This window comes from Prorops nasuta, unplaced genomic scaffold, assembly GCF_024137725.1.
Source record: "Prorops nasuta isolate Cenicafe-Biocafe unplaced genomic scaffold, Cenicafe_Pnas_1.2 PNAS00024, whole genome shotgun sequence".
Taxonomy (NCBI): Eukaryota; Metazoa; Arthropoda; class Insecta; order Hymenoptera; family Bethylidae; genus Prorops; species Prorops nasuta.
Genome location: NW_027116821.1, coordinates 3,161,997 through 3,174,299, shown reverse-complemented (window position 1 = coordinate 3,174,299; position 12,303 = coordinate 3,161,997). Strand labels below are relative to the sequence as shown.

Below are 12,303 nucleotides of genomic sequence, written 5' to 3'. Positions count from 1 at the left end.
AAATAAATATAATAACCTTCATAATCGCTAAATTTCATTTAAGTTTATATAGGGACTGCCAAATAAAGTGGATAAGTACGAAAAACTAAAAATGCGATGGTCGACAATCGAGATTGTGATTTCTTGTTAATAAACAAAGGTAGACGAATAAGTGAATCGCTCTCTCTGTATAGTAACAATAAATCACTTGCCGATTGTCAGCTATCGCATTTTTAAAAGCTTTTAGTCCTTATCCACTTTATCTTGCGCATGGCGTTTCCCAGTGAATTACCTGAAAAAGAAAGCCTACTTAACACCGCAAACTATAATGCCTGACTAAAACGCTATGTTAAAGGGCCTACCTAGGATATCGAAGAACTAAACCTGAAAGAAAAATACACGCAAAATAAATGTAATCGCATTGAAGAAGCTGAAAAACATGGAAGAAAAAGAAACAAGAAATAATTTGAACCGAAGGAGGGCAGACTGGAACCTACCGGTAGGTTTTCGGTCATCCTTTGGTTGGTAAAAAAATTCCACGGTTTTACCCGTGGGACTCACTCGTTCGGCGAAACTCCACTGATGATCTTATTTGCAGGATGCGATGATGTGTGAAGGACGATGGGGATGACCTTGAGACGCGTCGATGATATTACTCGCGAAATTTTTAATTTAAATTAAAACTACGCGGCGCGGGGTTTTAAACGGAATTACGCGCACTCCAAAACACGGATATTTCAATTTTATTTCGCGAAGCGGGTGTTTCACTTGTTGCTATAGACACGACGAAAATTGTTTTAAAAACACTACGCGCGCTAAACGACTCGGACATTTAAATTACACATTACGACGCGAAAGTTTAAAAGTTCACTTTACGACACGATGTCCGATACGCGCACTTTCACCCCAAAACGAGGTCGCCCACTGTAACAAAGAAAAAAAAAACAAAATTATTGACTTAAATTCTCTCAATTTAATTTTCGATTTCATTGAACTTAGAAATCAATAATATTTTAACTTACAGTCTGTGAGAGCCCTTGAGGCCGGTGTCCTTGACCGCTGCACCAAAACACTCGCACCTTGCATTGACCTTATTTAAAATTTTACGTTTGTTCGAAGAATTGTTAAAGATTTTTAAACTTTTATTTTCACCACATAAGTGCATTCTATTATTATATAATGCAAAATATTATTTTATTATTTTTAAACAGAAATCTGAATACAAACATTTTTAAATTAAAGTTATGCGCGTTTATGCCAAAATACTTTAATAAAATAAACGTATTAAATTTTTATCAAACCTCGTAAAATTATAATAAAATAATAATTAAATAACATCTATATATGTGACGGAAAATATTCTGTTAAATTATTTTTAATCGCGACTGGTTAAAAAATGTCAGTGATTTCGAAAAAAAAACAGACGCGCGCGATTCACTGACACGCGCACGTGGTGCTTCAAAAATGTAACTGGAGTCTGGAACAGGCGGTAGACAATAGAACCATCCGGAACGAGGACCGGATATTGGAGCGTATCGAGTAATCGCAACTGATTGGTTGTAAGCAGGGCCGTATTGGATCGCGCCAATCAGGTGCGACATATTGCTTGGTACTTTCCAATTTCTGGTTTCCGTTCCGGAAATTCCTATCGTCTACCGCCAGTTGCAGTCATGTCTTAGCATTTCCGTTTGCGAAATGTGAATAAATTGCACCTTATTTTTCTACTCTAATACGAAAAGAATTGTTGTTATTAAATAAATGGTAAATAAGCTGGTGGATACAGTTATAGAAACCACTAATGACTTTGAATAAGATTTTTCATTCTTTTATTTTTAATATTTTTCTCATTCGTACGATAACTTGCTGTGTTTTTTGTATTAATGTTATATCTATAAAAAATTAATAAATAACAGGTCGTTTTTTTATAACAATTTATTTTTTTAAAATACGATGTCATTTAATATTATCATTATTTTCATATAGCTATATATCTTAAAAGCAAGGTGGATATCGATTTTGCACACAAATCAGTTTTATTTGAAATATTACCATGAAACCATACTATTTAGGGGACTTTCTTAGTTTTTAGGTCGTTCTATGGATATCCTGAGGATATTAGTGCTATAAGGTTTATATTTTCAGCAAAGGCTTTTGAAGTTTTAGAGAAGCATATTTTATATAAAACAATTAGATTTAGAAATTTCGACTTTAATTTCATAAAATAGTAATTATTTTTTAGTTTTATTGATTATTTCAGAGTCAGTCTAAAGATTCTATTTCAAGAGTCATAAAGCAGTTGCTAAAATTGAAATAAATCTTCAAATAATGTTGTTTTCTGAAAAAGAATTAAGATTTCAGATGGAATTGCTGTATAACTGTCAATACACACATGCCCTTTAAAAATAATATTTTTTAAATTTTCTTTCTCATTGATTGGATCCATGACCTTAAAACATCTTTATAAAGTTCACAAATTTAGAGTTCAAAAACATGTTTGCAAAATATTGAGAAACAACTATATATTTAATAAAAATTGGCGAATCCACCATAATTTTATTTGCCAGTGTTGTTATGAAAAACTGGAGTTGGGGTGAAATTGCTACATTCCGGAAAATTTGGAGGAACCGGTGGTAAATCGGAGTCCTCGCCAACGTGGAATACCATTGCCATTCCTGTACCATGATGCCATACTAAATGACAATGGAAGAGCCACCAACCTGTAAAAATAAATAAAAACAAAATATTAAACGAATTTTATTTTAAGAAATTTTTCGAACAATTAAATCGATAGAACACTCGTCTCTTACCTGGATTATCAGCGATAAATCGAATGATGAAATAACCTCGTAAGGGAGCATTTAAGGAATCCTTGGCAGGTGGATTAACGTATTCCTTATTGCGCAATTTTTGTTCATGTTTTGCAATAACTGGAGATAAATGTTCTTTGGAGAGTTTATCGACGCCAGGGAATTGGCCAATATCAAATATATGAAAGGAGTGACCATGAAGATGAAAAGCATGAAGAACCATCCTCCAAGGACCTAATTAACATTATTTATTATTTAGTAATTTGTTTACACAATATAAATTAGTTTAACAGAATATTTTCAATTGCATATATCTCATGATTAAATGCATCAATTTTAAAATCTTTGTTTATAACTTGCACACTAAATAACAAGGGATTAAAATTAATACACAAAGTTCTCTGATTTAGGAATAGCTAATGTATCTAAAAAAATGAACATAAAAGATCTCACAATTAAAATTTTATAAACTGCTAAAGCTTATTGTAACTCGCAATGTTTAATTAAAGAGTTAATATTAAAAAAGAAGGAGATATATACATATATACATATATGGATAGAGGAGATAGCAGGCTTATAAACTTACTTTCATCATAAGCTATTATTTCAACAATCGAATCTTTCTTAACATCATATTTATGGAAGCAGTTGCAAGGTGGTTCGCAGTCTTTAGGCATATTTGCAGAATTGCAAGAAATTCCTAAATCCTGGTTCCTCTGAGATAAAGGTGGAACCGCTGCATCTTTGTGCGTGATTCCATCCATCATACTGGTAACGCTTCTTCCGGTTACTATCACTGAATGCACAAGGACAATCAAGAAGTTCCATTAAAAAATATAAACAGTTTGCATAACTCAATTACCAAAGAATACTTACGAAAATGAGGTGTATAGGAATCTGTTTGAAACATGACGTCGTTGGTCCTGTCGAAGATGAAGAATGAAAATGGCAGAATGAATCGATAATCCGGTACCACTTGGAGTAATCTGTCATCGATCTTCGCAATCGGTATCAAATTCTGATAGCAAATCATATGAGACCGATTATCGTCGCAAAAGGACATGTTTATTGGATTGAAGATGGACATTCTGTTCTCCAACGAACGTTCTTTCCGTCTCTCCTTGATCAGAGGAAACGGGAGGACTTCCGGTTCCACTTTGTACTTAATAATGGCAACCGGAAAGTTTGCTATTGACTCACCGTCTGCTTGGCAGTCTCCCGGACTCTCAATTTTCATTATGTAAGTTGCGATTGGTTTATCGGCCGTTAGAATCACGTCTACTCGATCCCCTGAAGGAATTCCAATGGTTGTATATTAGTGACGTCACTGGTACATTTGTACGTTGAGTTGATCATACGTAAATTTTTTCCTTTAGCAAAGATACTTTTGTAAAAGATTATAATGTTGAAAATAGTCTTGGATAGACTATATATTTGCTGAAGTATCAATAAAAATTCGTATGAACAATGTACACACACATAAACAGGATGCCATGAAATAATAGTAATAATTTCTCTCAAGCTTTGTATGTGTATGTATTTGTGTTTGTTTTTGAGGATTATCTGAATATAAAACGAGAAATTCGTTAAAGTCACATACATAGAATCATAATTACCCGAATTTAAAACAACTTGGTCAACGGTCACTGGTTCAATGTCATTTCCATCGATGGCTATAACGGTCAAAGGGTGCTGAACAACGGATATTTTTATTAAGCAAGAAATAACTACTGCTGATATTATTCTAAAACGATATCTCTTCCCTCTCTGAACTTCATACTTCTCCAATTCGCTGCTGAAAACTTTTCCATCGTAATAATTCTGAAAATAATTATACTTTTAAGTATATCCAGCTAACTTTCATTCAAGGTCAACACGAGATCAAGAAGATTCCAAAAATCGTCCTGATGTTGTGTGATATAAATTTTTTATCATTAATTCTCGAGACTTACAACGTATCTGCCTTTCCCATTGAGTAGAATACTATCAGTACCCTCGAAATTGGTATAAAAGTAGCCAATATGTCGGAAAATTGATAAATCGTGGAGCCAATCACAAATTATAAGCACGTGCTCTGGTAAGTCCTCGTCGTACAGATGAAAGTGAGGATCAAGGCTGGGTGGGGTACGAACAACCAGAGAGCCAAATTGGCCATCGACTGTGTAGAGAGATACGTGGGAGTGGTAGTAGTGGGTTCCTTGTTGTTTCGCCTCGAAATAATATCTGTTATAATGAATAATTAATTAGTTCTTAGATATTATAAGGAAGGGATCTCGATATTTTCATAAAAGAATTTTGCCTGAATGTTTTTCCAGTGGCTATGGGACATTGCGTTAAATGTGGCACACCATCAAAGTATTGATAGCCTCTTTGATGCAGACCATGAAAATGAATGCTGGCCTCGATTCCATCAGCGAGATTTTCAACGTCCACGACTACTCTGTCGTTCAGGCAGACCTATGTTTCTCGGTATTAGCATTCTCGAATAACACAAAAGTTTATCAAATATTTCCAAATATTTATGTAGAATATGGGAGGGTAGAAAGGGAAAATTGTGAGCTGGATTTTGGCAAAGTAAAATAAATTTGATAAGCTCGTGATATAAAAATTAGTTTCTATATATTAATTTGATTTTATTAATTATATGTGGAATAGAATGATACGAATCCTAAAATTATTTTAATTTCCTCCTGAAAATGTTTTTCGAATCAAAATTAGATAAAAATTCAACTTTTCCATTAATTAGGATACAAAAATAAAGAAATAAGTGCCTACAGTCTTTATTTGTGCCTTCATAGATGCCTAAACCTACATAAGTATTTTTTAAATATTATGTAAACTTTTGTATTTTCTGAAAATTTTCTAAAATTACTAATAAACGAGATTTCACGTGTACCTGAATACTTGGACCAGGAAGCATTCGATTTAACGACAAAATTGTCCTCTGAATTCCATCAGCCACTATGCACTCGCAACGTGGACGGTTGTATAAATGTTGTTTGTTATCAGGACGACATTTGTTACAATTACTAAAACGTAGAGACTTGTGATTAATTGCAACGTTCTTCATTTATTTTTGAAGAACTTACTCGTTCATAGAATTATAAAATTCAATTTGAAAATGGTAATAGCAATTTTTTGGTGGTGCTCCGTCCTCGCAAGGTCTCGCACACTCTTCCGAGGTAGACCAAATTAATCGAGAATTATTAAAACTGGTCTCCTTTTCCAATTGTCGAAGTTTTCGTTGAAAATGTTCCGAAGATCTTGTCCAAGTTTTATCCAGTGAATAATCTTTGTTTTTTTTTTATTAAATTAGTTGGTTTTTATTTTTTTTAAGAACACTACATATATATTGTTTTTTTTTGTAACAATTTATTTTACCTTTGGCACAATGGATAAACCGCAATGTTGTCAGAAAGATTATCAACCGAGAAATATAAATGATGAAAAGGGACTTCATCATTTGAATCTTTGTGCCCTCTTATTCTTATATTAATTTCTTTGTTCTTTTCTTCAATGTCCAATCAAGCAGGATAGTTTTTCACGACTACTTGCACCGAGTGCGGTTATTTTCACTTTCTTTATCAGCTTAATTAATCTCGTAATTGAGTGCCACAGTGCTGACGTATTATGGGCTAATTATAAATTTACATGGCATTCATTGTTAAGGAAAAAAACTAGGAACATTTAACAAGCAAACCTTTCCATAATGTGCATGAAGATAAATAAAAATTTTAATTTTATTAAGATTTCTTTTCAATGAGCTTTATTAATCTTCTTTAAATTAATTTTAAATTTGACTATATTGTAAATATTATACATTAACGTCTGGCACGAAGGAGGAACAGGTTGGGAAATTTTCTGGTATTGGGGGTAAATCATCAGGTTCCCCTACATGGAATATCACGTCCATTCCAGAAACTGTGTGCCACAGGAAATGGCAGTGCATCATCCACCAGCCTAAAAAAAGAAAATTAAAGACATACAAATTTTCTTGTTGCAATAGTTTTAAGAGTGTCCCTCATGCAGACAATATAGATTAAAAACGTTTGTGGTTTATTATTATATTGGCATAAAATTCGAAATTTAGTTAGGTAACATTTTTACAATTTTAGAAATTCTTTTATGGAGGTAAAGTCTTCAGAATCAATCAATATTGAAGGATGGTTAAAATATATCAATGATTGAAAATTAAAAAATTAATAGTCAGTCAGTTAACTTCATAGAAGTTATTTTTATATTTAGCATCAGTTGTTAAATATTTTGTAACGAATTAATCAATCCATTATTATTTATCAGTAATTGAAAATACAAAATCTGTCTTATTATAATGAAAGAAGTCCAATATCGAATCTCATTAATTGTAAATAGATTCTTTACCTGGATTATTGGCTATGAAGCGAATGGTGGCGAATCCATTGATGGGTACAGTTATAGTGTCCTTTCTAGCTGGATTAATGTAGTCGCCATCCATTAAACGTGCCTGATGCCTCTGTAAAACTCTCTGGATTTTTTCTGACGTGATATTATTGCCACTTGTAAATTGTCCAATGTCAAATACATAGAAGCTATGGCCATGAAGGTGGAAGGGATGAGAAAGATCTTCGACCCAAGCTGAATAATGAAATACAAACAATTTTTATAAATAAAGAAATCGTAGGATCGAGACTACAAACATTTTTCACTCTGCCTTATTTTATATATCTCTAAAAATAATATTTTGAAACCCGTTGTTTTAACCCATTGTCAAAAATATCCATCACCTTTAATTAATAATAAAACATACTCTGGTCATAAATAACCACTTCTACTATGGAATCTAGAGTGATGTTGTAGGTGTGCGTGCAGCTACAGGCTGTATATTTGCCAGGATTTCTGCACTCCTGTATTAATTGATTAGGATTACAAAGAGATTTGTAACCTTCCCTCTGTGATATCAAAGGTGATATTGGTTCCACGTAAGAAATATTCCTCATCACAGATAAACTGACATCAGCTTTTGGGGGTACTGAAATTAATTACAACAAATTTATCTATTACATTATCAGAAAAATAATTACTTCAATTCGAATTCTTTGAATTAATACCAAAAAACTTGTCGTATTTCTTGGGACCAAAGAATGTGGTCAGTGTTGAATTATATGAAACAAAATCGAAAGGAAGTATTAGTTGAAGATCAGGGTTCACTCTCAAAATTCTCGGATCAACTTGATCAAAAGACTGCATCTGGTTCACGCAGAGACGTCCATTGTTTGGTGGGGCACCTGAACAGCCTGTTGCATTTTGCGGATTAAATAACTAAAAATTAAAATAAAATTAATAAAATATTATTCTGTTAATTATTAGAAGAGGAATAAGCTAAACTTGTTCTCTTCAAATGAATTTATTTGATATTTTGAAAAATTTATTAGTTCAATCCTCACTGATCTCATCTCTCTTTGATAACTTTTTAAAACAATGTCTTCAAAAGTTTTGATATAACACAAAATTACTGAGAACAAGAAAATTAAATTCCTTTGAATAGACACTCTTACAATGTTCAAGAAAATATTTCTGTACCCAATTGTATCTCCATTGGGAATAGCCAGGTTCATTGGTTTGTTGTCTCGAGACTTGACCAGAATATCTCAAAATTGCAAATTGCTGTAATTCCGAAGTTCTACATTCTCCCAGAGCTTTCACTTGGATCCAGTAAGAACCTGGTGGTTGATCTGCGCTGAGAACGAAGTCCAAACGTTCCCCTAAAATTAATCCTCGGTTCAATCTCAAATTTCTATCAAAAATTTAATAATAAAACCGTACCTGATCCCATAATGACCGAATCCACTTTTACTGCTTGAACATTTTCACCATCCATGGCTATAATTTGCAAAGAATGCCATTCGATGGTCAATTGGGCTAAACAAACAGTTCCAAATCCATTAATAACGCGAAACCGGTATCGTTTTCCAGGATCCACGTTGAAAACGTAATAAGGAATATTATTTTTTCGCTTAGTCACAGGATCCTAAAAATCAGAAATATTATATAGAGTGATAAAATTAGAGAAGTAAAGTTCTTTTAAGATTCGAATATGATGATTTATGCAATCTTTCCCACTTAAACTCAATCTATACATAAATTTCCTTTATCAGCTCTTGTTTCCAAAACATTTAAACTTTTGGGTGTAAAATTAATTATCCGGTACAACTATTAAAAAAATGTTAATTTATTTATGTCAAAAACTATTCAGTTTGTGGAAATATTTTTCTAGAAACTACGTTTATAAATATATTGGAGCCTATAATACAGCAATTTTACAGATTTAGTTTCAGATTTAAAAAAATACATAATAAATCATTTTCAAGGCTCAAGAAGCATGTTTCTGTTATTCACTAGTGTTAACAATCAATTTTATTCCTTAATTTTAAAATCAGAATTTTTAAGAAAAGTTTCTAAGAATTTATGGGATGGAATCTTACCGTATATTTTCCTCTCCCATTGATAAGAATGTTATCAGGAGTTTGACCTATATCACTACGAACTTTTCCAGGATAATGTTCCAGGGAAAGTTCGTGCATCCAATCGCTGATGACCATTATGTGCTCAGCTAAGTCTTCGTCATATAGAAACCCATTAGGTTCTTGACTTTTTGGAACACGAACTATTAATCCACCATATTGACCGTCCATCATTTGCACAGATATATGAGAATGGTAGAAATGGGTGCCTTCGTTGTCAACGACAAAATCGTACCTATAAATATTTACAAGGAATGCTCATTAAAATATGAAAAACAATATTTTATTGAAAATTACTTAAAAAAACTATTTAAATATATAAATTGTTCAGTTCGAAAGGTATATAGCAAAAGGTGCTATACCATTGATCTGTTCCTGAAAGGTCATTTAATGTTACAGCAAGATTGCCTTGAATTATTTAAAAGAAACCCAATCTCTCCATTTTTTATTACATTTTTATGTAGATACTTCTAAGGTCCTTTCAAAATACTCTGCAAATGTATAATTATCGAGTAGTTGGTTCATCTCTTCATGATCTAGTACACTGATCAAACCAGGATTTTCATCATCGACTTATGAACAAACTTGGATCTAAAATCGTGCATGATTGGCGAACGATGGTCATCCGAATGACATCGATTGGTTTTTAGCAAAAAAACTAATCAAGTATCACCTTGGATAGGGAAGTAAGAACCGGCGAATGTCACCGGAAAAACTGTGACGTAAGTGGTCCCTTACGCAAATGGAAATATCGTCACAGGTATTTATGTTACAATTTTTATAATATTAATTTACAGAATTTAATGTAACGACTGATTAATTGTATAAATCACCTAGATCTACTATAGAGTTACCTGAAGGTATTTCCTGATGGAATAGGACATTGGGTGATAAATGGGACACCATCGTAGTATTGGTAACCATTTTGGAAGACCCCGTGCCAGTGTATGGTAACCTCGAGTCCTTCAGCTGCGTTCTCCAAGTCTATTATCACGTGGTCCCCTTTGCAAACCTGAGGACCATAAGGATCTTTTACAACTGATATTGTCGGAATATGATATGTATATATAGTCAAAACTTGTGATGATTTTTAGACAACACGGTCTGTTTGAATTGATCAAATTTAATTATATGTTTCAGGATTTATTTGTGGTTCGTCCTGTATACAGGATATTCCGTTTAAATCCCTTTAAATGATGGAAGTAAAAATTAATTTAATTCTGTAATTGTAAAAGATATCATTTTCTCGTATAACATAATCTTTTTGGATATAAATCTAAAAGGATCTGAAAAATGTCTTATGTAAAACATGTATTACAATTACAATGAAAAATAAATATTTCGTCCATGCTATGGTTTGATTTATATATAATAAACATCTTGTATATTTAACAATTAACCGAGTTTTAATAATTTCTTTTGCATAAATTAATTATAGAGTAAATTATAATTTTCCAATATCCTTGCTTTTACCTGAATAGTTGGTCCTGGTATCATCCGATTTATGGACAAAACTGTTTTTTCAATACCATCGGCAATAATACACTCGCACAGGGCTTCGGTCGACAACTGATTTGTTATATTTGGCATACACCAATTACAGGCCCTGTGGAAAATCCATGCTGTATCATTTTTGTCTTTCATTCAAAGAATCACTCATACATTCCATTCGAAGTATAATATTCCAATATGAATTTGACATAACAATATTTTGGAGGTTCGCCATCTTTGCAGTTTCTGGCGCATTCTTTGGGACTCGAAAAGACGATGGCTGCGATTATAGAATAAAAATATAGTTAAAAACCCTAATTATATAATTGTATGGTTTAGTTGTTAATTAATTTTTTTTTTACTTAAAAATTACACTTACAATTCGAGGCTTTTATTCCAAGTAGATATATGAAGCAAAGGAGAAAGAATTTCATGGTAAATATGTCGTCGAAGCTACTAGTTCGAAGTGGAAATTCAAACTCGTCGATAATTTTCTTGTTAAATTGAAATCTATGTTTATTTTGTTTTACCTGGTTTCGAGTTTCCCGTTATTCTTAGAAAAGTCTCTTATCTGACTAGCAACGCTTAAACTTATCAACGTTTATTTCCAATCAAATAATTTTTAATGTCAACTTCAATTTACGTCTTCTCCATTCCATTGTTCTTTTTAATTTTCTTTAAAGCCTCTCGTGCAATAATAATTAATGTGTACTAAATAACTTTATTAAAGAGATTTCAAAGAAAGTTCTTTCATATATTTCTAGCATTTTCTTTTTTCTATTTTTTAATATCATCTGTGTTTATTCCTGGTTTTAAAATATTTATTAATGACTCAATATATGATAATTAATTTCTTAATTTAATGAAGCTGTTTGATGTATACAATGATTCTACAAAATTAAAATTTTTTGTTCGATTTGAATATTAAGTAGGAAGATAAACTACATTTAAAGAAGCAGGAAATAGATAAGTTTAAAAACCTTGGTGCTATTGCATGATAATTATTTAAAATGGCAATTAACCAATTTTCGTTTATGTAGTATATCTTTAAAACATATATATCAAATATGCAATTATCATGACTTTTTATTCATCTTAAGAAGGTTCTACTGCGTAGAATCACACCGTACTGATCAATTTTTTTTTGAATTTGAATAATAGCAGAATTGTAATATAAATTGAATAATTAATAATGAAATATTTGCAAAAATAATTTACAACAAGAGAAAGTAATATTGTGTATGACCCACTAATTATCTTATTCTCTTTTGCAGTAATGCTGATAGCATGTAAAAACCAGTAAATTGTTTATTATTACAATAATAAGCAACTAAAATAGTCCATTTGTTTTATCTTATAATACTTTTTACATCAATTGTAATAAAAAATTAACATGACAATAAATAATATCCTACATTTTTAAAGTTCTCTAGTTACTCAGTACTCTCACAAATAAACAGCATTTCTTTGTGCCTCCGGTAATAGAATTGATTATTATGACGTCATGATCATTAGTAATCTGGTCA

General features: G+C 31.9%; 2 protein-coding genes across 3 annotated transcripts; both read right to left on the bottom strand.

Moving 5' to 3' along the window:
• Nucleotides 1–1,810: 1,810 nt before the first annotated feature.
• Nucleotides 1,811–6,320, bottom strand: LOC136781670 (uncharacterized). Its single transcript, XM_066740603.1, has 10 exons — nucleotides 6,168–6,320; nucleotides 5,876–6,077; nucleotides 5,683–5,815; nucleotides 5,086–5,243; nucleotides 4,739–5,009; nucleotides 4,403–4,607; nucleotides 3,663–4,076; nucleotides 3,373–3,582; nucleotides 2,787–3,020; nucleotides 1,811–2,696 (listed from the first exon to the last, which is right to left on the bottom strand). The coding sequence occupies exons 1-10, from the start codon at nucleotides 6,247–6,249 to the stop codon at nucleotides 2,533–2,535; spliced, it is 2,073 nt and encodes a 690-aa protein (XP_066596700.1). The 5' UTR covers nucleotides 6,250–6,320; the 3' UTR covers nucleotides 1,811–2,532.
• Nucleotides 6,321–6,520: 200 nt separating this feature from the next.
• LOC136781671 (uncharacterized) lies at nucleotides 6,521–11,292 on the bottom strand. 2 transcript variants are annotated; one of them, XM_066740604.1, is made up of 11 exons: nucleotides 11,157–11,292; nucleotides 10,949–11,057; nucleotides 10,760–10,892; nucleotides 10,141–10,298; nucleotides 9,248–9,521; nucleotides 8,589–8,793; nucleotides 8,346–8,527; nucleotides 7,874–8,084; nucleotides 7,573–7,794; nucleotides 7,167–7,400; nucleotides 6,521–6,746 (listed from the first exon to the last, which is right to left on the bottom strand). In XM_066740604.1, the coding sequence occupies exons 1-11, from the start codon at nucleotides 11,209–11,211 to the stop codon at nucleotides 6,601–6,603; spliced, it is 1,929 nt and encodes a 642-aa protein (XP_066596701.1). In that variant the 5' UTR covers nucleotides 11,212–11,292; the 3' UTR covers nucleotides 6,521–6,600. The 2 variants fall into 2 exon arrangements, with proteins under 2 accessions (XP_066596701.1, XP_066596702.1); XM_066740605.1 differs by having other exon boundaries at nucleotides 7,573–7,782.
• Between the last annotated feature and the right edge of the window lie 1,011 nt (nucleotides 11,293–12,303).